The sequence below is a fragment of the Aptenodytes forsteri genome, unplaced genomic scaffold (genome assembly GCF_000699145.1).
Source record: "Aptenodytes forsteri isolate BGI_AS27 unplaced genomic scaffold, ASM69914v1 Scaffold404, whole genome shotgun sequence".
In the NCBI taxonomy this organism is placed as follows: Eukaryota; Metazoa; Chordata; class Aves; order Sphenisciformes; family Spheniscidae; genus Aptenodytes; species Aptenodytes forsteri.
In genome coordinates this window covers 4168556-4194027 of record NW_008795629.1, presented here as the reverse complement: position 1 = coordinate 4194027, position 25472 = coordinate 4168556, and the positions used below count along the sequence as shown (strand labels likewise).

At 50.0% G+C, this 25472-nt stretch overlaps 2 protein-coding genes across 4 annotated transcripts in view; one reads left to right on the top strand and one right to left on the bottom strand.

The window, feature by feature from the left end:
• Window positions 1-1960, top strand: part of SLC51A (solute carrier family 51 alpha subunit) — a 2396-nt gene extending 436 nt beyond the window's left edge. The window contains exons 3-9 of the mRNA XM_009282436.1: window positions 306-460; window positions 577-650; window positions 726-884; window positions 1018-1129; window positions 1249-1395; window positions 1597-1702; window positions 1824-1960. Of these exons, the coding sequence (XP_009280711.1) occupies window positions 306-460; window positions 577-650; window positions 726-884; window positions 1018-1129; window positions 1249-1395; window positions 1597-1702; window positions 1824-1960 (890 nt within the window). The remainder of the gene's footprint in view (window positions 1-305; window positions 461-576; window positions 651-725; window positions 885-1017; window positions 1130-1248; window positions 1396-1596; window positions 1703-1823) is intronic.
• A 2332-nt stretch (window positions 1961-4292) lies between these two features.
• PCYT1A (phosphate cytidylyltransferase 1, choline, alpha) lies at window positions 4293-21979 on the bottom strand. 3 transcript variants are annotated; one of them, XM_009282368.2, is made up of 9 exons: window positions 21820-21979; window positions 17983-18123; window positions 15054-15153; window positions 12721-12837; window positions 10544-10695; window positions 9649-9727; window positions 8741-8883; window positions 7486-7674; window positions 4293-6892 (listed from the first exon to the last, which is right to left on the bottom strand). In XM_009282368.2, the coding sequence occupies exons 2-9, from the start codon at window positions 18097-18099 to the stop codon at window positions 6686-6688; spliced, it is 1104 nt and encodes a 367-aa protein (XP_009280643.1). In that variant the 5' UTR covers window positions 18100-18123; window positions 21820-21979; the 3' UTR covers window positions 4293-6685. The 3 variants fall into 3 exon arrangements, with proteins under 3 accessions (XP_009280643.1, XP_009280642.1, XP_009280641.2); XM_009282367.2 differs by lacking the exon at window positions 21820-21979 and adding an exon at window positions 21761-21807; XM_009282366.2 differs by lacking the exon at window positions 21820-21979 and adding an exon at window positions 18771-18794.
• Window positions 21980-25472: the final 3493 nt, after the last annotated feature.

Below are 25472 nucleotides of genomic sequence, written 5' to 3'. Positions count from 1 at the left end.
GGCGCGGGGGGGGGGCGGGGCCCCCCCCAAGGGAAGGGGGAGGCAGCGGGGTGCTGCCAGGGTCTCAGCCTCCCACCCCATAGCCCTGCCTGCAGGGACGGGGGCGGCCCAGGGAGGGCCAGTACCGGGGCAGATGACATGGGACACGGGAGAAGCGGGGCAGAAGCACCAGCTCTGGCATGGCCAGACATGCCGAGGATGTGGCAAGGGGCTTCCCAAACCTGTGGAGTGGTGGGTCGGGTGGCAGCTCCCTGCTGTGGTGGCCCCAAGGGGGACAGGACAGGCTTCTCACGCCTCCCTGGCAGAGCTGGACATGGCCCAACTTGCCATCATGGGCCTCGCCACCATCATGACGCTGCTGTCGGTTGCGATCTTCGTGGAAGAGGCTTTCTACCTCACCCGCAAGATCCGCTGCCCCATCAAGATGAAGACCCTCCGCTGGAGCAGCTCAGCCCCTACGGTAAGCTGAGGTGTGGGGGTGGTGGGGACATCACACCGGGGGGCCAAGGCCACCCAAGGGGTGCCAGCCCAGAGGAGGGGGGGAGCGGCAGTGTGCCAAGCTCGCATCTCCCCCAGGTTGTGTCTGTGGTCAGCTGCTTTGGGCTGTGGATCCCACGCTCCATGATGGTGGTGGAGATGGCTACCACGGCGTGAGTATCACCTACCCCGGAGCAGTGGCACCGGGGAGCCTGTAGAGCCTGACCTGCCTTCCTCCTCCTCCCCAGGTACTTTGCCATCTGCTTCTACCTCCTGATGCTGGTCATGGTGGAGGGCTTTGGGGGGAAGGAGGCGGTGCTGAGCACCCTGAAGGACGTGCCCATGGTGGTCAGCACTGGGCCCTGCTGCTGCTGCTGCCCCTGCCTGCCCCGAATCACCATGAGCAGGTGAGGGAGAGCCGGGGTAATCCCCTGCCCTTAGGGAGGGCTTTGACCCCCTGCTTCTGCTGGGGTGGAAGAGAAGTCCTTGGGCAGGGGCTTGGGGACCTCAGGGTGCTACCGGTCTCTCTCGCTGTGCCAGGAGAAAGCTTCAACTGCTGATGCTGGGGACTTTCCAGTACGCCTTCTGCAGGGTGGTCGCCGTCTTCCTGGGGCTGGTCCTGGCCGCCGACGGGAACTACAACCCTGCTGACGTGAGTGCCAGGGCACAGGGATGGGCAGGGGGACGTCCTGGACAGGGAGCCTCCACCAGCCCTCCCCTTGCCCAGCAGCTTTGTCAGCCCAGGCGCGTTTTCTGTGTGTCCTCCCCCAGATCTCGGCAGAGAGCGTGGCCCTCTGGATCAACACTGTGGTTGGCGTCTCCACCCTTTTCGGGCTGTGGGCCCTGGGCATCCTCTTCCGGCAGGCCCGGCTGCACCTGACCGAGCAGAACATCAAGGCCAAGTTCTCCTGCTTCCAGGTGAGCCCCTGTCCTGCCTGGCTCCCCCGGAGGTGAGGGGCTCCTCTGGCATGAATGGGATGAGACAGTGCGGGGGGAGATGGCGGGGCAGGAGCCGCTGGCAGGCGAGAGCCAGGTCTGGCTGCGGGAGAGCGGGGAAGGCGAAGGGCAGGAGGCTGGCAGCGGTGCAGCCCCCACCACCTCGGGTGTTGGTGGTTGCAGGTCCTCCTCCTCCTGACGGCACTGCAGCCCGCCATCTTCAGCATCCTGGCCAACAATGGCAACATCGCCTGCTCACCGCCCTTCTCCTCCAAGGCCAGGTCGCAGCGTAAGTCAGGAGACGAGGGAGCAGCGTTGCGTGCTCCCAGCCGAGCCCCTCCATCACACAGCAGGGTGTGGGGAATGGGCACGGTGGATGAAGGCAGCTTCGAATGACCCTTCTCTTCCAGAGATGAACATGCAGCTGTTGATCCCCCAAACCTTCATCTTGGCAGTGGTGACGCGGATGTATTACCGCAAGCAGGACGACAAGCCGGGCTACCAGCCCGTCAGCTTCACACCCGCAGGCACCGATGTCAAGGCATGAGCAGGAGGGAGCAACTGGGGTGCCAAGAGGCAGAGTGAGACGAGGGCTAGTTTGCCCTGTACAACCACCTCGTCCTCCTCCGGCCCTGGGGAGCCGCTGGCAGCAGAGGAGGCAGAGGGAGAAAGGGCATCCTGGCATGGGGTGAAAGGGTCTGAAACCTGAAAGCCACAAGCCAAAGGGATCCGTGAAGCCGCCTCCAGCCCAGGGGGCTCTTGTCTGGCACTGAATAAAGATAAATTTGTACCTGAGTCTTGCGTTGGTGACTGGGCTCAGATCATCTCCTGCCCAGACCGGGCAGGAGATGACTCCACACAGGGGGAAGAAGACAGAGCCCAGACCAGCACAGCCATGGCATGGCACGGGGTGCCCAACACCCAGCCATGACACTGACCTCTGGGTGCTGCTGGCTGGGGTCCAACAGCCAAGGCAATGCCAGGGCAGCGGCGTTTTCTCCCGAGACCTCTGGATGGGTCTGGCCTGTCCCTGGGGCACGTTCTCCGCAGCAGTGGCTGCTCCCGAGAGCACAGCAGGAGCATCCACACCTGCCAGCCTGGGGCCAGGCAAAGGAAGGAGCCTTCAAGCACCTTCATGACACAGGCAAGTAGTTAATGCTGCCTTAACCAGCCTTGCCCAGGCTCTGCTCCGCTAACAGTATTGGCTCTACACCTACAACAGAGGTGGGGATGGACATCAGGAATGATGATGACTTGCAGAAACCACTGGGTAATCTTTTGACCCCCACTGAAGCATCTTCTCACTCAAACCACTGCTAAGACGGCAGGTGAAGAGACCATGATGGGAGCTGGCTGTGCTAGGATAGCAGAAGGAGTCTGGCACACACTGAGTAGAATGACTTTGCATTTATTTGGCTAAACATAAAAGCCAAAAACCCAACTCCAGAACAAGCCAGTAAGACACACGATGTGCACACAGGCCCATACAGAGAAGCCAGCACAGCAAACACTGACTGGGAAAGGCCAGCTTGAAGCAGCTGCTGCGGGGCCGGAGGTGACGGCAGGACTGGGTGATACAGCGTGACTGGAGATGGGCAGCAGATGCCAGATCATCAGTGTTAAGACCAGAGCCTGCTGCCGGGCACCACCGAAGCTTCTCCTGACCTGCACCCTGGTGCCCTCCCACCCTAATACCTCTGGCTAGCGCGACACGTTGGGGAAGCAGAGTCAGAAAGCCAAAGCTCCCAACTTTTATTTATTTAATTGATTCATTTTGGGGAAAAAGCAAGTTTTCTGTCCCATGAGGAGGGGGGAAAAGTGACTCGGAGCTTTTTGCAAGTGGCTGTGTTCAAAGTGAAACTGCTCAGCCAGAAGATGCACTGGTGATTCATGATGAGATTGCCAAATTTGACAGACTCCTGGCAACAGTACATGGCTATTACCAACATGGCTTTCTAGGCACCCGCAGAAGCACTGGGACCCAGCGATCTCATGGTTTTGCCAAGAAGCAACACCCAGACAAGCAGCAAAATATGGGACTTGTTCCCCCCCTGTCAGACAACCAGACCCAGCTCCTTACCTGTGGCAGGTAGAAAACCCACACCTTTACACCAGGGAGCCCTTGGCAGCGAGAAGCCCACCTTGAGGGCAGAGGGCAAGATGCAGCGTCAGTCCCACCAAAGTCACCGCTACTGCCAAGTGTGTTTGCTGCTCCAGCACCTGCCTCTGGCTACAAAAGCCAGACCGCACAATAAAATGCACAAAATCACGTCAGCGCAGGTGTGGGCCATAATTTTCTCAAGGGATTAAAGACCTTCTCCTACAGCTTAAGCAATATGCTGTTGAAGTGCCATGCTCTTCACATCTTGCTTCTACCAGCATCCTTGGCACCTAGCTTTGCCCTGCTGCTGCTATTCTTTGCCATCAGAAAATCCTCTCCCAGGGGCTGGCTGCTGGTGCCAGCAGCCTCACACCCCAGATCTATAGAGGAACTGAGGTAGGGCTGTCTTGTAGGAGTTGATGCCTCTGGATTTAACAGCATCAAACTCCACATGTTCTTCAATGCATGCTAGTTAAGTTTTATTCTTCCACTCTGCCTCTTACTTCATGCTTAGTTCAAGCACGTCTCTTCCAGATGCTTCTTTTGAAGAGTGTGGGATGGGTTAGGGGTATGCAGGACAGCCCTGAAGCAGCAGCACTGGGTATATCTGTGGGTAACAAGATGTTCCTGGAGAACTTGGCTCACACGTTTTGCCCAAAGACAAAGCTCTGTCCTATTCCTGATAGGACAGGGCAGTGCTGGAGATAAGGCTGGTCCAGCAATCCAGGAGGAAACAAAAAAACAAAGGGGAAAAAAAAAAAAAAAAAAAAGACTAGTCTGGGATTTGAGTGTCCAATTTAATTTAAGTGCAAGGAGGAAGCAGGGATTATTGGTTACAACAAACAGCCCTGTTATTCCAAGCTACATGTAAAACCATGGCTGGCTTCTTACCAAGCACCCCAGGTTTTCCAGAGAGACCAAGAAACATGTTAAGGTCTCTGCAGAACAAACCACCATCCAAAACACCATTGTTATCCAAATTTACAGAACACTGTTGCATAACTTGTGTTTAAAACAGTAGTAAGGCTCTAAAGCAGCCCGGCTTCGTGATCCGGCTTGGGAAAGCAACGCAACACCCATGGTGAGGAAGGGAAGGTGGGGAAGATGAGGGAAGAGAGAATGTGGGTGAAATAAAGTACGTGCTCTACCACTCATAAACCAGGGGATTAACAACTGGCTTGTACCAAGTGACCATTATTTGCTCCTTACAGCTTAAAATCCATAGCAGCCAGCCACGCTCCCAGAGCTGTGCACGTCCCCGCTGAGAGGCGTTGAAGTGACAGATGAGGAATCCCCAAAATACCCTTTCCCATACCGGCTCTGGCCTCAACAGAAGCGGAGTCTCTGTCAAGCCCTTTGGCCAAGTGTGACAAAGGATCAGCAAGATAAAAGCTGGAAAGAAGCGGCAGCCTGCTCCTACCACAGGGCCACTGTGTCCCCTGGAAGCATCGCACCGTGCAGAGCCTGTGGCAGCACTTGACGATTCGCCTCCTTGCACCCGCTGCTCCCCGAGCCCCACGTCCCGCTCTGAAGACCTCCCTGCAGTATTGCTGATCAGGCCCGGAGCTGTCCTCTGCTCCCAGCATCGCAGGAGGACACGGGCAACTCAGCCCAGCAGCTCCACCCAGAGACAACAGATATCACAGGCAAATCCGAACAGAAAAGCAAGCGGAAGCTTCACAGCTACGCGACACCAAGTCCAGTCCCTCCAGCGCTGGCTGCCGGGACAGAATGCACAGACCTGCTCTGTGCACAGGCATGCAGCACGGGGAGGGCAACTGCCCGCGGGGAGCTGCAGGCCACAAAGCTCAGTGATTACTACAGACATGACAGCAGGCACGACTTGGACCATGGTTTCAAACGAGCAGATTACATGTTTAAAATCTTAAAAAGCTGCAGTGCTCTCTGATGCTCTTTCTGGCCTGCCTCAAGGAGTGGAGTAAGCGGGCACTGATTTGTGCATTTATTGTGCAAGCCAGGTAACTGTCACACGGGACCAGGACCCCTCACTGGGGTAAAACGTGCCCTTCATCAGTCCAGCTGCACACACCGACACAGACAGCAAACTGGCTGTACGAAATCATGTTTTGTCCTTATAGCAGCGACTTCATGGCACCAGTGTAAAGGACTGCTCCAGCCCTTAGAGCACAGGAACTGAAACACAGACAAACACGCACAGAGCACAGTGTTGAGGGGCCATTTGGACAGACAGCAAAACTTATTACACACCAGAGACTGGGACAAGGAACTTCTCAAAGGAGTACACACATTAATTTCCTACCTGGGCTCTCACACACCCAAGGAAACGCACAGACAGCAAGTGCCCCGAAGCAAAGATTCATTCTCTTCTCTCCAACAGCAACCGAGGGCTGAATTTTAGCTCAAGATTTAGCAGTCTTGTTAAGATTAGCTGGAAGGGCCTTTCCCCTGCAGCCCCCATACAATTTGGAGCTGTGAATGCTGCGCGCTTACGGGGTGTGCGACTCTATGGTGCTGCGAGTTCTTCCAGGGTGTAACTCCTGCCTGCTAAGCTGGTAGCCCCTACCCAGCACATCCTCACTGTGACACGCTGGGAAGCTCAGCTAAGAGGCGTGCAAGCACTACAGGGTCTGCTGGATAGACTCCTATCGGCTCCAGCGCAGCAGAGATGTCTCTATTTCCTAGAAGCCTCTTTACACCACCGCTTCCTGCGTGCTCTCAAGGTCACGCTGGTTGAGGAACCGAGGGGCCTTTCGTTTGGCAGCGGCACAGATACTGCCTGGGGGTGGGGGGAATAAGACAGAGGAGCTGAAGGAAAGAAGAGACAGATGGGTCTTCTCACTCTCCCTCTTGCCCGGAAGTTTAACAAGGGAAAAGAAACCAAAACAAAAGCCACGCTTGAGTGCTATTCTTTGCGCTTTAAAAGAGTATTTTCTTAAAATATAAAAACCATCTTCCCCCTGGAAACCACTAGAACGTAAACAATAAAAAGGGGATTTGGGGAGGAGAAGGGAGAGGAGGTTTGAATGTGCTTCCAGGCAGCAGCCCTTGCTAAGAGCAACGGGTGCCTCCAAGGCCCTGTGCTCACCGTCAGCCCTGTTCCTATGGCTCTCCTGCTCATTTAGAGTTCCCCAGTGGGTCCGGACTTAGGATTTGGCGATTAGTGGTTTGCAGCAAATCCCGGTTGGTAGCTTAATCCTCTTCATCTTCACTGATGTCATAGGTGACTGCAGACTCGTTCCTGGAGCGGTTGACCGGTGAGGAAGGAGGAGTTTTGGTTGAAAAGGGCCAGCGGAAGGAGGGAGACGGAGAGCGGTCGTGCGTGGGGCTACTGCTGGGACTCTGCTTTGGGCTGATGGCCTGCAGCATCCGGCCCTTGCCCTCCTTCAGCATGTGTTTCTAGCGATGGAAGCAGGAAGACAGTTAGCATGGCTCAAACAGCGATGGAAATGGACACTACTTACAGCTTGTGCAGCATTTTGAGTTGCTGTGTCCCTTCAATGCTTTGTGCAATATAAGAGCAGAAAAAGCCCAAGCATCGCTCTAGGCTTTGGAAACTGCACACAGTGTAATCATCACCCATTTTCAAGCACTTGTAACACGAAGTGCCTGTGATATTTACCCAGCAGCACAGGAGAGCCTGGCAAAAACAAGTAGCTTCGGACTCATCCCAGGCCAGTGACAAAGTGACTGCCAATCTCTTGGCTGCTCAGTGGCCTGCAGGACACAAGCCGGAGTTTACAGGCGGGCTTGTGTGACATAGGGACTTTTCATGCTACAACGGTAACTGGCGTTATCCAGTTGGCAAGGGTGAGGGCTCCCTGTAAACAGGCTGCCCAAGCCTGGGACAACTTGTCTGGAGACCGGCAGCACACCGAGCACTGCAACAAACCGTAAACCTTTGCTCTGCAGAGCGTGGGGTCCAGAAGCCCTACAATGACTGCCAAGCTCTCCAAAATCCCCTTTCCCCTTTTCCCAGAGCGGCTCCTTACCAACGCGCCTTCTGGGCCAAACATCTCCAGGAAATTGCCGATGAACTCCCGGGACTTCTCCTCCCACTTCTGAATGAGGTCGATACTCTTCTCCTCCACTTTCTGGACAAATTCCTTCGACTTCTCCTCTACATCCTTCACCCTCTTTTTCACCTTATCCACGCGCTCCTGGAGGTGATATTTCTTCTCCTGTACAGTAAGCGGTGGATCAGAGTACAGCTCACCAGATCTGAGTGGCGACCACCTCTGCTCTGTGTTATTACACTGAACTGCTGCTTAAGACTCAGCATCTCCATTAGTCTTGTGACACTTCTCCTTCACTTCAGTGACACTTCTTCCCTAGACTAAATGGCAGACACAGTGGGGCTGTGAGATGCTTTGCGGCAGGCGCTGGCACAGTACACAGAGTGAGACTAAACCCAGAGATAAGCACTATCTAATAGGAGTGCATGGAAGAGGGAAATATTTATGCAATATACAGATTAGACTTGAGTGACCTGCTGTAAGTCTCTTTGCATATCACGATAGCACAAGTCTTTTTGCTGGGCATTTTTAAACAGAGGCAGAGTTACATGCCAAAGAGAGGCCAAGCAGCCGTTACCTCTCCTGTTTCATTTTTGTATTCGATTGTATTTAAAAAAACAGGCATAGTATCTGAGTGATAAAAAAAAAAACGTTTACTACTTTACTTCCAACATCAGAAGTGCCTTCTGCCATGTATTCTGCTTGTGGGCTAGAGCTGCTCAGCACAGATCAGAGTGTGTCCTTCTCTCCTGCCCAAGCACTGCTGCTCCTGCAGCTCCAGGAAGGGAATAGTACAGTGAGAACATCAGATTTTATCCTAACAAATGACTCTATCTTAAGAAGGTGGCTGGGGGAAGAGGAGAGATATGAGACACAGCAGCTGCTGCCAAGAACAACCCATACTTCATTCAATTCAAGAAAACATAAATTTCACCACATATCCTGTTCTCCAGCTCTTTCAATGGGTAAAACGTCACCAAGACATTTCTGACAATGCAGCAGTATTGGCAAAACCCCAGCTCCCCTGGTTGGGTCCCAGAGGCAGTTTCAGGGGCAGAAGTAGTCTAATTTCTACTCCAGGGACACTGTTTTGCTGCAATTGCTTAGCTCTGCAGACTGGCATTTTACTGGCATATGGCAGGACTGTGCTACCACTAGACAAGACTCTACGTCTCCACGCTCTGTAAGATTCTGCTTCATGCAGCTTGTGGTGAGACACACTTCAACTCACGTTTATGAAGCTGACGTTGAGCTCTTTAGCTGTGTAGCCCCGCTGCAGGTTCCGTCTGGCATAAACATCATAGTCCCGCACTATCCGGGTGATGATATCTGATGTTGAGATCCCCTCAGTCCTCTGAGTTGGCGCAAACATGCCTAAAGTTGGGGAACAGGACCCAGGACAGCTGTAGCAAGACACATGGCAAAAAGCTGCTGCCACCTCTATTAGGAAACAATCTCTCCTGTCAAGAGCTCATTTCCTAACTGTCTTCACACCACCATGTCTTTGTCCTTAAATGTACAATACCAGGGTCCTCCTTTCTGGGACTATGAGGAAGACCTAAGTAAGACCAAAGCATGTCAAAACCATGTCAAAATACCATGTCTTCTAGCGAAAAGCTCTTCACTTTAGCTGGTTTAAAGACTATTGACTATAATCCACTGCACATAGGATAGTGGTGACAAGGACAGGACAAGGGGTCCTACAATTTAGCGGGTGGAAATATAACAAGCTCTGATGGCTGGGTTTGGACAGATCTAAATAAGCTGCACCCCACTGAGTTTTAGAGCAAACAGCTAGAGGAGCCACTTCGCTAAGTTCATGAGATTCTCCATTTGTGAGAATCTGTAAGCCAAACCGCAGTGTTTTTTTCAAAAGGTGGCTGTTAATTCAATCACAATAACTAGGTTGGAAGTAGGCATTAATGCTGGGCAATGCTTGGCCTGGGACATGGAACAGTCCTAGCCTTATGAAGTAGGGCCCAAAGCTGGGCTTCTTCCTGCCCTCAGAGCCCCCTGGGCAGACCTTGTTCCCAGAGGGCCACTGCCACTTCCCCAGGCATAATCCTGCCATACAGGGGTACAGGAGAAACTACAGCAGACCTTTGACAGGAAGCCCTGGAGAATCTGAGCCAGACCCACCTGCTTCTTTTATATGCTTATAAACATCATCGCTGCCAGCAGAAGAATAGGGGATGTCATCGTGTGCCACAAAGTCGATCTGAAAATTAAGAAAGCAATGCGAGTCAATGTTTTATCTTGAACGTGCAGGTCTCCTGCTTTCTGTCAAAGGATGGTAACTTTTTGCTCAACACCTCCACGCAGGGGTGTGACAGAGAACAGCAAGGCACTTTCCTCTCTTAAAAAGCCACACAGAGCAGTCTCAAGTTCTCACTGGCAATTGCATATCAATTGTAAGCACACACCAGAGAGGAAAGGCTGGGACTAAGGACACAGCTGTTTTAAGCTCCACAGAGAAATGGCTTGTTAATGGCGACAAGGGTAAACTAAGCAAACTCCCCTAGAGACTCCTTCACCTTCCAAAGCAGTTCAACAGATGCTAGAGACTCCCTTCACTTTATCTTACCAACTGACTAAAGACTCTCAAGACAGCTTGCCTGGTCTCCTGCTGCAGGGAAGCTGACGTAGATCTAAGCTGCTCCTGCTGTAAGCAGGGAGTTGGACCAGACGCCCTCCAGAAATGCCTTCCAACTCATGTTATACTCTCCCTACTGCATTTCACACCAATCTGTAAGCAGCATCAACTTCTCCTGCAACAGCGAGAACCCTCTCAGGCTTTTTCACCATGTCACAATCTCTACTTTATTTTAACATTACCTGCCAGCTCAGCAAATGCTTCTATTTTCCCAAGAAACCCACTCGATTCCCATAACCCAGTTCATTCTATATTTAAGGAGTTGCAACAGGAATGGGTTGCTCAGGCAGAGGTCACCCCCATGGACGAATTCTTGCTGTAAACAGCAAACACAAACGGAGGCTAATCAAAATTCAGAATGGATCAGATGTCACAAATTACCCTGTGCTCTGCCAGGAACTCGGGGGTGAGCGTCCACGGCGCATTTCTCACCACTTCGTCCACATAGCGACAGTGCTGCACAGCGTCATACCGCTCATTTTCATTCATTACCGTGAAGCCCTTGAAGTTATGGGTTAGCTCATCACTGCAGACTGAAGAAACAGGCACAGAGAAGAGTGAGCCTGAGGTACTTACCCCAATGCTTTACAGCAAAAGGACCTTGCACACACCCCTGCTAAACCAGGCAACGGCAGCTGCTGATGGAGGTTGGCGCTGGCACTTTCAAACCCAGCTTTTCCAGCCACAAAGCACCAGGAACAGGGAGCGGCACAGGGCACTAAACTCCTCAGCAATTCTAGGCAGGATGTTTGGAGGATTTCTGCCCAAGTTGGGGACCTACACTCCAAGCCCTCAAGGTCTCTAGAGCCTACAATGCTTACCAAGAAAACCAGCCAATACAGAAGACAACTCTGCTGTATGAAATGGAACCCGGGGCTCTATCAGGCAGAAAACTGCTTATTAACATATTAACATATGAATGTCTCAGGCCTGGAAACTGAAGCCCATGAAAAAAAAAAAATTCCCTAAGCTCCTTATTTCATAAAAGGCCATACCACAGTCTAGTTCTTGGAAAATTGTATTAAAACAAGGGGTGTGTTAACAGCAAATCAAGTTAGCTTAATTATTATGTTCTATGAGAAAGTACGTGAACAACTCTTCATAATCTGCAATGTAAGACATTAAGAAGGAGGGAGTTTTATTTGGTTATCAGACTCAAAAGTAAACAAGGCATTACCAGTCTCACTGGTATTGGACATATTTATGTTCTAGACAAACAGATGATAAAGAGCGGGTGAGACTGCTCCCAGCTTGGAGCTTATGTTCACTCGGGCTGTGGCCTCTTGTCTCAGTTCCTGGTGCAAGGGGAGCAGTTCATTGCCCTCCACCTCCTCACCAGTCTCCCAGAGGCAGAGAGCATGGTTGCACACCTTGCTACATGACTTCAGGTCAAACTACCTGAAGTTACTTTCCTGTTTGATGTACAACATTTATGCACATGGGGATGTCTTTCCACCTGCAAGATTTCTAAGCTCAGAGCGTTCTGTAGCTTGGAGCAACTATTTCAGCTCTCCTCCCTCCCTTCCCCTTCCAGACACTACTGTAGCACACACAAAAAATGCAGAAGTACCACTATAAAAATGCCCTCAGCAGCAAGTGAAACTGTGATAAGGAAACAAACCACACAAAGGCGTTATGGTCACTCTATTGCAGGATCAGAGTTTCATTTTGCTTCAGGAAGCTAACGGTAATTGAGAAAACTAGTTAAAGGTATTCTCAGCTTTGATACTTTAACATCATTATGCAGCCTGACCAGAGGTCACCTCCTGATAGACAACATGCGCAGCCTGACATGTCTCTAAGGTGGGTGAAGGTATGGGCACAGAGGCACTGCCTGGACAGAGGCCAGCATATTACAGCAGCCAGAAGAAAGGGTTTCTTTATTCCCATTATATTCTTGAAGGAGGCCTGGCTGAAACACCTCTGTTAGATCCCCTCAGGCAGCCAGCAGGCTATTCCTGGCATCATCTAAAGACTTTTGAACCTAACAGACAAAATGGGGAACTTTTATTTGGAGAAATGGGGCCTCACTGACTTCCACGTGGCCAGGCACCACACCCATGAAACCACCTTTATCTCCACGCTCCTAGTGGGACCTCTTTGGGATTAGCCACAAGCAAACCCCAGCGGAGAGCTGGAGCGGGGGAGCGACTTGCAGGGTGATACAGGTGACACAAAGCTCAACCAGCCACGGAGGGACTGTTGCTCATTCTTTAACTGTCTCATTCGAGGGGCAGATGCTCAACTGCCCCTAATATATTTTGATACTCAGATGTGCAACTCACCGGTATCTGTCAAAAAATAGAAGGGTCAAATTAGAACAGCCTGATCAAAAATCTTTTTCTTAAGCACTCATTTGGTACAGGATATCTTTCTGCAGACATATTAACTCTCAATATATTGCAATAAGACTCCAAGAATATTTGGGATAACTGGCTGCAGTTAGAGCCACTAAGGCCATAAAGACAAAAACCCTGCTATGCCATCTGTATGCACAACCACGGACGGAGGTAAACTGTACTCCTACGACAGCCAAAGTCAACAAGGTCACTCCTTACCTCCGACAATGAGGTATGTGTTTGGGAAGAGGTTCTTCGCTTGCATCAAGGCCCGGGCATGTCCAGAGTGAAACAAATCAAATATTCCATCAGCATAAACTCTGACGGGGCGATCCACTGTGCCAAAGAGACAGAGAGACATTTGTGAAGATGCCTTCCTGGAGAAGCAGCTGCTGCTCATGCCCGCATTTGGGGACCTCCTGAAACTCATGGGGGCATTGCAGAAAACTGGCAGAATGCAGAGCCATAGCCAGGAAAGATTTGTGCAGAGAAATGGCTGGCTTTCTGCCTTCCCACATGGAAACAAATGCAGCTGAGGACAGAGCTGAAATACAACCATGTTCAAAGACAGACTCAAAACTTACCAGATATCCACCAAAACAAGGTGAAGGGAGACCAAGGGGAAAGCAAACCCTGGACATTTCCCTCCTATGGAAATCCAAATGCAGCATTAACTTTTTGCACAGCAGTGAGCTACCAGAGGGAAACCGGCCAAAATGTTTCATAGGTGCCCGATTTCCCCCTGCCATCCAGGATGGCATCTCAAGACTTTTTCAGCAACCTCCTCTGCAGCCCACTGCCACAGCTACCAGTCTGGCTGAGGGACGAGACTGTTCTGATTCCACACCAGCATCATCGGCTCCCCCAGTCCCACGAAACGTATAGCTGTATCCAAAAACCCAGCTGGACTACTCAAAGAAAAACAGATACAATTCTGCTGAACCACTGGCACTATCAGCTAAATCCATAGATAAAGAAGGAGGAACAAAACTTTCCTCAAGCCACCTCTGCCAGGGGAAGTTGTAGCTCTTCTCTTTGAGGTCAGCGCAGAGGTAAAGTGACATAGTCTAGCACTGCCACGTAATAGCAGGTGGCTCCCTGACTTCTGGTCTCCTGGGACCACACAGGACTCTAGCTCTCTTGCTGCTGGTAACAGAAAGCCACGCATTCTTGGTACCTGACGCACTTCGGAATGGCCTGCTGCTCTCTGGCCCAATTCAGGCAGACAGGCTCAGAGGAGTGGTGTGAGCAGAGGCACACCAAAGCTGCAGCGAGGTAGGGGCAGAGCAAAGACCTAGCAGGAGAGCTGAAACCCCATGGGTCTGGGCAGGGCCCTGAAGGTACCTAGAGACAGAGCCTGGGAGGCAGCAAGAGGATGAGTTGATGCAGAGGTAGGGTTGTTAAATTCCAGCTAAGCAGAGGAGTCAGTTTGAGGACAGTCTCTTACAATCACTTTTCCGCAAATCCACCTCAGCCTGAAGATGCCAGGAGGCTCTGGAGAGCCAAGGATCTGGAGATCTGAGACTGCAAAAGCTTTCTGTATGCCAGAAGAGGGCTGGTCCTGGCAGACCTTAATTAAAGTGCAACCATGTTCTGGAAATTGGCTGGGATATCCTTCCCTTTTCCTCCATACCTGCAGCAGCTACAATACCTGAGCACAGGCATAAACAGCAACAAGGAAGCATGCAGTGAATTTTAGTCTTAGCAGGCAGGAGAGCCATCCCTGTTGAAATCAGAGACCTTTGTGCAGGCTCTGGAGACTTTCAGCTGGGAAATTAATGTGGACTGTGAAAAGCATTGGACTTCCAGAACCTCCTGCAGGAAACCACTGCCAGGTCTCAATCTGAGCTGGCTCATCTCTCAGCAGCAGTCAGGTAGGTAGAAGTGCAGCATTTTTATTGTCTCGGTTTCCGTAACAGAGAGGCCAAGTAAGACAGCACTGTCTGCACACTCTGGCAAGAGAGTGCAGCCATCCTTCAGGAGTCAGTCCTGCCTCTGCCTCCCCTTTGGACTTACAAAGAGAACAGTGTTTTTCCCAGCCTGGTTTAGAGAATAAAAGGACATGTTCTTGTTGTGGGGCTGGCCTACTGTGTTTAATTTAACTTTAATTCAAATCCAGGCTACAATGGGACATTCTGGACAAAGATGCATGTTGGTTTTACTTGCCCATTTCAAGTTTCAGAAGGGATGACTTTTAAAGTGCTTAACTTTAAGCTGCCTCAGACAAAGTAGTAGAGAAAAATGTTCAACTCTGATACTACTCTATAGCTGTCAGTGGCACAGGAAGAGCTAAAACACAAATATCTATTTGCTTCAAATAGTCTTACTGGTGCAGGTATGGCTCCTCACATACAAAGGCTCCAATTTCAGTTGTAATGGCAGGCCCAATTTCACACGGGAACAGTTATCTAATCACCAAAGCATTAACTAGGTCATTCGCTGCAAACCCGGTCTGACGTACAAGGTGGGTTCGGTCTCAGAGGTATCAAAATCACACCTGTCCCTCCCCAACCCGACATTTATACAATTCTTCCAGTCTGTTTTTTACTTACAAGGGGTCCCTCTCATCGCTTCTTCATATGTTACTCTGATGTATGGCTTGCTGTAATCGATTTCCACTTCATCTGAAAACGGAGCCGGTTCCCTCAGTCCCTAAACCACCAGAGAAGGTTAGCTGTGAGAATGCAAAGGTGAGTGCACTACGTAGCGGCAGCACTGCCACTGCAGTGTCCTAGTCACTGAGTGACTCACTGTGTCTCTGCACGATTCAAACACATGTACGGAAAGACTAATTAGTGTTAAACCTCAAAACAGCCCTGCAGGGTGATTAGCCTGAATTTAGAGAGGAAGAGAGAGAGAGAAAAGTAGAGTTAAGAAGGTGGTAGTCATACTGGACCCAAGAAAACTGGAGGCTCAGATCTGCAGCTGGTAAAAACAGACTTTTGACAAACAGCGGTTCACAGCAGCACAAGACAAGCTTCATCAAACCCCACCGTCGCAGCTCCAGCTATGCCCACCCAGGCAAGACCATCACTTTGCTGTGCCTGAGTGCTTGTGCTGTAATGTACAAATTGTAACAGCTCCTCAATTTGAGCGTATGAACAAGCAGAAGAGCAATACCAACAGCAGCACAAATTCCCAGGGAACGGGTGTATTGTCAACCATTTCTGAGCTATACACAGTGAGAGACTGACCTCGATCTGTAGCAGAATATCTCCAACTGCTGAAGGAAAACCCCTCTAATCTACTAGCTTGACCACAGCAGTATGTTTAATCAGCAGCTGAAGTCCAGGCACCATTTCTGGTCTCCTCTGAATGGAAACAAAACATCTGCCCTTCCCATAACAGAACAAACGGCTCAATTTCCTCCTAGCTAGAAGGTGTGGGGCAGCAATAGATGTCTCTTTCCTCAGCCAGAAGACTAGGAAACAAGCTTGGAGATCTTTACAATAATACCTTCAAGCTGCAAAAAGCTAATCAGTTTCCTCTCTGCCTTCCTGTCCCATTGCAGCATCGTGCCACAGTGCCCAGCACCACTGCAACCAGAAAGACCGCTGCTATTGCGGTTATTGCTACTGTCATTCCTTATTAGAGTGCTCAAAGTGAAGTGCACAGGAAAGCAACCAGTGACCACCACATTCAAGCAAACTGATACTGCTGAAAATCTCCTTTAACTTACTGAGGCTCTAGTACCCGCGTTTCACACACCACCTCCTCTACCAGGATCCTTACTGTTAGGTAAGGCCCGTGCGTCTCTCCTTTCATCACTGCCATTATATCTGGGACTTGTGAATAAAACCAGACTCTCTGCAGTTTGGTTGGCACGTACCTGGTACGAAGCTAGGAATAAAAGCATTGAAAAACCTATCAAAGTTATCAGAGGATGATAGAGAAATGCCCTCAAAAGCTCCTGCCACAGTCTTGCCCTTCCTCTGCAGTGCCTACAAGGGTCAGGACTCAACCCGATGTGCACAATACAACAGAATTGTGTGTCAGCAGGCTTGTTACTACCATCTGCTGCTGAGCCCCGCTGCTTTAGGGGAACACTCTGCCAGCCAGCTGTTTAGTTGGGAGTGGTAAAAGCTTCAAGGCAATGTCACAGTTAGGCAACACTATTGCTCTTGCTACAATAAATAAACCTTTCACAAAAGGAAGAAAAGAGAAACCTTTCATCAGGAGGTCTGCGTTAGCCCTGTGGCTAAAAAACAGCCAGGAAGTTTAGAAAGTGGCTAGATTTTACTTGTCTTGTGCTGTTCATAGACAGATGCTTTATTTCTAACACAGGACAGACACCAACTTGAAGAGCAAGAGATTCTCATGGAATAACCTGTGCACTTCTCTTTCCTTACCGAAATATATGGGGTCTTTAAGAGGGACAGGGTGGGTTTTGACAACAGTCAAGGAATTAAGGCTCTGTGGGAAAAGTCATGTAATGTCTCAAGCCTCCATTCCCAATGCTTGTCTCCCCAATTCTCACTTCTGACACTGCTCTTACTTCATTACCATCTGTCAAATGCCCTGGGACAGGACTGAAGTACTCCTGAAGAGCAAAACATTGTTATCAAAGAGGAAAGCTGCAACACATCACCATATTTTGCCAAGGACTATGACCCCAGTATGACGTGGCAGGGATGGTAGCTGGCTTTTGACAGAGATAAGGAAAGAGCAACTAGAGCACATGTGATACACAGGACAGCTCCAGGAAGAGGGCAGAGAAGAGCTGTAAAAGCCCATCATCGCAATATTGTGGCAAGGACAAGTTAAAGTCAGCTCTTTACACTGGCATTAACTGGCATAGACCCCCTTTAGAAGAGACCCCACTGGCTTTAGCTTGTTAAAGCCATCCCGAGGTTGATCTAGAAGGAGAAATCCTTTTGTTTTTTGGTTTTTTTTTTTTTAATGAACATGCCTGAAATATCAGCAACATAAATGCAGTCTCCTGCCAGACCAAGAGAATCAAACAGTCATCTTCCCAGTGTTTCAGAGCACAGATTCAATAGATTGCTTCTGCAGGTGCTTACAGACTTCAGACCCTCCTAGAGTTCCCCTGACTTGAACAGGACTGCTTTCTGCGAGGTACATGAGTTGTTACATGCTTGTTTGGAGTATTTCTCCCTCCCGCTGGGTCACTTAAGAAAACCCACCTGTGAGAAATGAATGCTTATTTCTCCATGGATATCTATATGCATGCCTGTTGGGGTTCAGCTTAAGTGACTACAAACAAGCCTGACACACCACAAAAGCAGCTTAGCGACACTTGCCTCAGACCTAATTTAAGCCCATGTTGTAAGCATGTTATTAGTATGAACAAAGGAAGATTTTAAACTGGCTTTGCAAGAAGGATAGCTACTGTCATTTGCTTCTTCCCCCCCTGCTTTGTTTTCTGTGTCCACAGAAAAATCATCACATTTATCTTTCTGCTGTTACGGCTCAATGTCCTAATCTCACAGGCACCTAAAGCTCCTATCTCTGCTTACTTACGAATGAGCGTCGGGACATTTTTTGAGGGATTCCGTCCAGCTCTGTCGCCCCATTAGGGCCAGATCCATCTTTTCTTCTTTTTCGGGAATTCATCCTGGAGGAGGACGGCGGCTCCATCTTGCCAAGCACGTCCAGTGAGAACTGGAACAAAATGAAGGAGAGGGGGGGAAAAGAAAGAAAAAAAAAAAAAAAAAAGATATTTCTCAGCTCTTCCAAAGCAGAATCAGTCAACAGCAGGCACAGCGTACAGAAGGTCAGCGCAAAGACACAGCCACCTAACAAGGGGCTTAGCCAGTTGTATTTGGCATCAGCTGCCAAGGCTTGACAAACAGTGCCTGGTGGGAATACTGAATCATTTAATGCAACTCAGAGCTGTTCTGCAGAGAGAAGCATGCAGCAGTCAGCTGGCTGGAGAGAAACTCGCACAAGAGTTGCAATGCAAGTTATAAATCATTACTACAAGGCTAATTATCCTATTTTAGCATCTGAAAAGCAACCTAAGGATTAAGGCATGCCCAGTCCGTATTCAGCCCTCCCCCAGCTCTCATTCTGATGAATGCAAACACTCTTCTAGCCTTCTGTGCGCCCCCCGCCTCCCCCAAGACAGCTGGTGGGTGTACTGCATCCCTGTACAATCCTGAAGAGAGGAAGGAGCAGGTTTAAGCAGAAGGACAAGGGTGAGGGAGGGGGTGCAACCCATGGTCATAACTTAAATAACTAGCTGGCTTGCTGTTTGCTTTGTTGTTTGTGTAAGACCAAGCTGCAGCTCGCCAGTGGGGACAGCTCACCTTGGGATGGCTGCCACCATGCTCCCCTCTCATCCCCTGTCCCCACTGCAGTGGTGACTCAGCCGATGGTGAAGCAGCTGCTGACACCACATTAGGGCACACTTACTTCTGGCACTTTACGTACCAGGTTGTAATTAGCGGTGGTTCAGCTGAACTGCTTCTGTGATGAATAGACAGACAGACAACCAGTGTAGGACAGAAATCGTGACAGCTATCTAGAAATAAGCTATCTGTGCTTTTGAGCTGGAGTCATTGTACCTTCCCAAAAGGGCCCTGGATTAGGAAGCCCAGCACTTCACAGAGCTGAAGCAAAGCTAGGGATTCATAGAAAGACATGGCAGCAAATATTCCCTTTTCGGCTGCTGCAGGAGTTAGAAACAGGTGTGTCCTGGTTTCCACGACAGGTGCTAGATTAAACCACGACAAGGTGCGAGATTTGCAAAGTTTATAACTAAAGAGCAGCATTACCTCTCTCGCTCACTTGAAGTGTGCAGCTCTCCAGTGCAGCAAATGGTACTTCTGACCTGCCATTCCTGAGAGCTGCATAACCCCTCCGCCCAGAAATGATGCTTATGTGTGTGCCTCAACACCCTAATAATAAGAGCCATGTGGAATTTAAAATGTCTCCCCACCCACATGCAGTGTGTGTGCTGGAACATGTTAGGTGGGGCAAGCGCGAGGTATGAGAAAGGGCAGATGTCCCTCTGAACACCACCCCTCTCCTAGGCAGAGAGTTTCTGCCGAGCGTTCCTACTCAGGACAAGCTGGGACTGTCCTCAGTAAGGGCTGCTGGGCAAAGCTCTGCTGTTTAGCAACCAAGAAGCGTGGGCTTGATTTGTGAATCTGTGAAGCAGATTTAGCGATCGGACTCACTCAAGCACAAATGACTCCAAGTTAAGGAATGTTCCAAAGTAAGGAGTCAAACACAGTTTAATAACACACAAACATACCGCTCTCCCCACCTAGCATCAACAAGATGATACCTTACGAACAGCATTAGGGCCAAACACAGCTGAACTGTTTTTGGGCTACACACGTGTAAGTATCCCAGACTGCTCTGCTAGACCTAACACAATGCACTAAGAACAGGAAAAGAGAATTTTAGGTGTGTGGGGAGCCAAAAAAAATACTGGGGAGAAGACAAAAGTGATGGTGAAGAGCAGCCACAATGACATTTCAGAACTGCTTGAGCCATCCGGCACTCACTCCGTAATGCCTGCAAGTCAAGTTTGTCGAGTTTTCCCCATTCCAGTAATTAATTTACTATTTCCTAAGAACAGACAAACATACGGAAGTGTGCAAAAGCAATCTCAGGCAAAAAGAGTTTGCAACCCTGAGCTCCAAGCCTTCAAACACTTAAGCAAATATTTTACTTTCAGGCAAGATCTGTGCTATAAATGCAGCAGCCTTCAGAGTACCTCTGTGAAAACACAGGGTATGACACAAGTAATTCTTAGGTTTTGCAAGGCGCCATCTTGCAAACACACTCTGTATCAGTTATTTACTTCACTACCATGGTCCTGTCAGAAACCATCCAGTTCACAAAAAGCAGCAGACCTCTGTGTCTGGTTCAAGTAACACCAGTGTTCATGGAAACAGTGGGGGAAAACAGCAGCAGATTTTCTTGTTAGTTGGTCAAAATAATTTCACTGTTTCAAGTCACCTGTTGGTCTCTGACCACTCGCTTTCCTTCCCTTCGGAGACAATTAAAAGGTCTGTTAATATCCTGAATGCAGACATTCTGAACCACTGCCCAGCAAAATATTAAAAAGCGCTGGCAGAGGCTTTGGTGCTGAAGTACAGACATAGCATCCTCCACGCACAAACAGGTAAAGCTCTTCCCACGTTAGCTTGGCCCATCAGAGCAACCAGACTTCTCTGCACACAAGTACACTCTCTGCTGAGTTATCACCAGCGTCTTGCTGATGGGTGCAGAGCTCACGGCCAGCCAAAGAACTGCAGGTTACAGCACAGGGCAACACCGTGCTTTGTGCTGATGTACAGCAGCACTGTCCGAGCCCAGGAGAAATCTCCAACAGCTTCTTCCAACCCCTCCCACACCCAACCATCCGCTTTCCTCCACCCTAATTCACTTTTCCACTTCTCAGGGTATACGTAGTCAAATGATGGCAAACAATAGCTTAAGCGAATGGATTTGCTTTGCATTAAATAAGCAGCAGTGGTCAGACAGCACCAGCCACCCAGCAGCAGCTCTACCTGACATACCAAGGGAGAAACCTGCTTTGAGGACAGCACAGATATGCTCTATCTGCTCTGATGTTACAGGCTAGATGCTGCTGAAGGAGCCTCTCCAATGTCCGGAGAGCTGGGCTGCGCACCTCATGAGTGATGTAGCTGTGCCAATTACTCCAATTAACGCAGAAATTAAACAATAATTTTACCACTCTTCAAAGCTTTAAAACCTCTGTCCTGTGGCTAGTGTGTTTCTGGGAAGTCCTCCCACCACCAAACTTGTCTTCGTTAAAAACTGGGAACACGTTTTTAAAAACAAACCATACCTTACTGCGATAAAGCTACTAATCTTAGAATGTTTCATTTTGACCCAAATGACTAAAATAGCATCTCAAACAATTACTTACTAACAATGGGATCCAGCATCTGTAGCTGAGCTTAACACATGAGCACATGGTTTTGCTTCCCCAAATGCATAAAACACTGGCTGTTCTAAAATTAATTACATTTGCAGCAGATGGGGAAGGGGAAAGAGAAGATAAAGTCTCAAAGCTCATTCTGAAAAACTCCAAGATAAAAACCAGGCATAATCAGAAGAGCGAGCCCTGCTGTAAAATATTAACATTGTTCTATTTTGTTTAAGGCATCACCCTCCTGCATTACTGAGTCTGTGCTGAACATGAGAAACTGCTTGCTAGGAGCAAAGTTAAGAAGTGCCCCATTTGGGAAAGCCATGGGCAGATCACAGTCTCGGTGACACTTTACAAAACACTTGGGGCTTTGCTTCTGAAACTTACTTCTTTGGTGCACATCCTGTATCAAAGAAGCACCTTGCATCACCTGCCAGCTAGCTCACCTCAAGAGAGAGAGTTGTACCGGCTCTGCGAGGAGCAGCTGACTGCCAAGGGGAGAAGAGTTGCTCTCTCCGTCAGGGAATCACTCCTCAGTCCCCAAGTGCAGATATTGAATGAAGGAGGGGAAGCAGTCGAAGGGAGAAATAGGAGTTTTCTTTAAACTGTGGCAATAACAGCCTTCAGAAATCATCCAACACTTTACTGAGAGTAATGCTACAAAGCTCAAGTCATTTCCCACTGAAACGCAGCCACTTCTGGGAGGGAAGAAGGACAAGCATTGATTACCACAAAGAAAAAAAAAATACATAGGCAGGGAAGGAATTTAAAGCTTCTCCCTTAGTGTGAGTTAACTACACCATCATCCGAGCTGGAATTTAACCACAACACCAAAGTTAACACCTCTGGCAGATGGAGAAGGTCAAAATAGGCGCGGCAAATCTTCTTACTTAGCCAAAGCCTTATCTCACTGTCTGCATCTTCATGGACAGTGCCGATGCTTTGTTTAGCCTTGGTGGTGTCAGAGAACTGCCTGCCTCACACTACACCTGAGAAGCAGATGAGCTATTTCTGCACCCTAAGCACACTGATGGCATGAGGACCTGGCCCATCTGCATTCTTTGTGTTTTGATGTCCCCAGGAATTTCTTGAAGAATATTATCTGCAAATCTACATGCACTAGCAGGATTTCTTCTGCCACCTCTGCTGCTTTTCACTTGCAGATTTACACACCAAGGCAAAATAAATCCTGCTACTTACACTCATCCTGCTACTTAAACTCGAAGTCTGTGCAAAACAAGAGCTTACTGCAACAACTCAGTAAATGCTCCAGCCCAAAGCTGATGCATTTCCCACCAGGGATCTGAGTCAGCGCAAGACTGGCACACTGGAGCAGCGAGGCCCCTCCGAAACCCACAGCTCCCAGGCTCCCCGGGTGGCACTGCCTGCTCCCAGGCTCCCCTATCGTCCCTCTGAACTTAGAAGGCGTTGGCACAGTCAGATGTGACTATCATGTGCTGCTTTGCCTACAAGATCATACCACTTTACAGGAACAAGCTATTTCTCTTCTGCTGACTCATCTGCAGGCAAATACTACTAAACTTTGCACTCTGCCAGCTGTCTGCAGAGAATTGCCTTGACACGTGGACAGCACCTAAGCGAGAGCCTCAGGGAAAAGGAAGAAGTCCTGTCACTTCAGATAATTCCCCTGCCAGGCTGTAAAATACCCAAACGACCCTGCATTCCTCAGTCATGGGGAGAAAAGAATCCTTTTCCCCCTGTTCTCCGGCACCTCCAACCCCCAGTTTACGATTAACCTTACTGCTGTGTACCCCTGTAGAGATCTGTTGTAGACAGAAAGACTCAGGAGAGGTTAATGACAGAAGACTCATCACAGTGAGAAACTGATGAAAGACTCTTTACAACTTGGGGGTTAACCTATACATAATTACTGGGAGAGATCAGGATCTCTCTTCAATCCGTGCTTAACAATCTTGCCAATCTCCAAGGCAACTTCATTCCCAGCCCAGGCTTGCGAGGCCCAGATTCGCCCCAATCCCCAGACTGAGAGCATCTGCTTAAAAACTGAGTGCTAATGGCTGTGACCCAGCCTGCTCACCTCCAGAGAAGACTGCGACTCTCCCCAGCACAGCAGCTCTCCCCACAGTCAGCATCTGCTCTACCTAGACGGCCTAAGCCCTCAAGCCCATTAGAAAGGTTACTGCAGGATCTGGCAGGCAGAGAGAGTCCTGTCTACACTCAAAACATAGGCTGCTTCAGCTACTCTGGCTGAGCAAAAGCAGCTATCCTGCAGCATATTAATAGCCACATGAACGTATAAAAGGGATTCCAGTTCAGGCAGTGCCATACACTGGTCCAGCAGCATCCAGACCCAGACCTTTGCAATGCTGGCTAAAAAAACCCCCAAGCCTTGCATCCCCTACTGCTACGGGCAGGCTGATAACATTTGCTCAAGCAGAGCCCGACCATGCAGAAGATCTGGTACCCGTGTCCTGCAATCGATGAAAAGATGCTGCCTTTCACCAACAAAGTCCTAAATGGCCCAAGGTAATTCTCTCTACAACCACCACAACTGACAACAGTGCAGTGTGATCACCTAAGCAGCGCTGCTATGAAATACATACAAAAAAAAGAGAAACTGCTGGCAAGACCTTCTCCATGAATTCACGACCCTTCTGGGTACACCATAAGCCCGAGGCACTGAGTGTCCTGGCATGCGACAAAGTCTCTGCTGCGGTTAGCGAAGCAGCAAGAGTAGGGTTTATGCAGAACATCAGAGAAGATTTGGAGCCTGCCCAGGGACAATAAAGAACAAGCACGGGTGGTCATTCTGTCCTGACTTTTGTGCTGAGTTGCACTGTGTTTTGCTTTTAGGGCTTAACAACAGAACCTTTTGAGACTTCAGGAGGCAACCTCCTTTAGCAGGTTTACACATCAATACCAAACCCTTGCTCCAACAATTATCGTTTGTGGGTCATTCTACAGCAATTTCAAGACAATTACAATCCAGATCTTGGACCAAGAAACTTCCAAGTCACGAATTTTAATGATTCTGTATATATAGCAAATTCCTTCAGGAAATAAAGCACAGGTATTTGTCATCTGAATTTCAAAAGCAAATACGGTGGCTGTCCTCAGGCCCAGGAGTCCTGCGGATGGAAAGCCACCAGTACCTGCTTCTGACTACACCAGTCTTCGCCAGCCGCAGGCTGGGGGACCTGGTGCTGCAATGGCACAGGGTGGGGACAGAAGAAGGAAGGCCACCTGCAGCGTCCTGCACCTCCCTCCACAGCGACCGAGGGCTACCAAGGAGCATCGCAGCTCTCAGAATTCCTGCAGACTTTAATTACAAAACCATTAATCAGTGCAGCCAGGACTTTGGTGGACACAAAAAGCGGGTTAGAGAGGATGTGTGCCTGCACAGCAGCTAGGTCACACCTTCCTTCTCCGCAGTCAGGGCCACCTCCTCATTGTTCTGCTCCTCTCTCCCCTGCTCCTCTCTCCCCAGGCCTTGGCTGCATCCCCTAGGTTGGGGGATGTTCCCCAAAGCCCCCATGCTCCAAGCCCTGGGGGCGTATTCCAAAAGTTTCCCAAAGCATCTGCTGCTGTCTCCTCTCAGCCTGCCCCCACCGCAGCCGGTCCTGCCATCCCCCGAGCATTGTGCCCGAGCCCCAGCCTCTCCCCAAGCCCCCACAACGGGGAAGCAGCGCACCACGCCCCCTCCCCAGCAGACATTGTCCCCTTGCCCAAAGCCTTTTCTGACTCCTTTCCATGTCCCTACCAGCTAGCACCGCCCAGAGCCCCCCTGCCCCACAGTGAGCCCACCGCACCCAGGCGGGGCTGCCCCACGCCTGTGCCACGGCCACCCCGCTGGGAGAGAGGTCCCGGGGAGGGACCCCTGACTGACCCCGCAGCGGCAGCGTGAGGTGCCCCTCACGTGCCTCCAGCCAAAACCCACCCACCTGCCTCCAGCCCCTGTGACGGGCACCCCTCTGGTCCCACAGCGAGTGCCCTGTCCCCTGCAGTCCCAGCGACAGACCCCGCAGCCATCCCAGGGCCACCCACGTCCCCCCAGTGACAGACCCCGCAGACCCCCAGGACCCACCATATGCCCCAGCGACAGACCCCACAGCCCCCC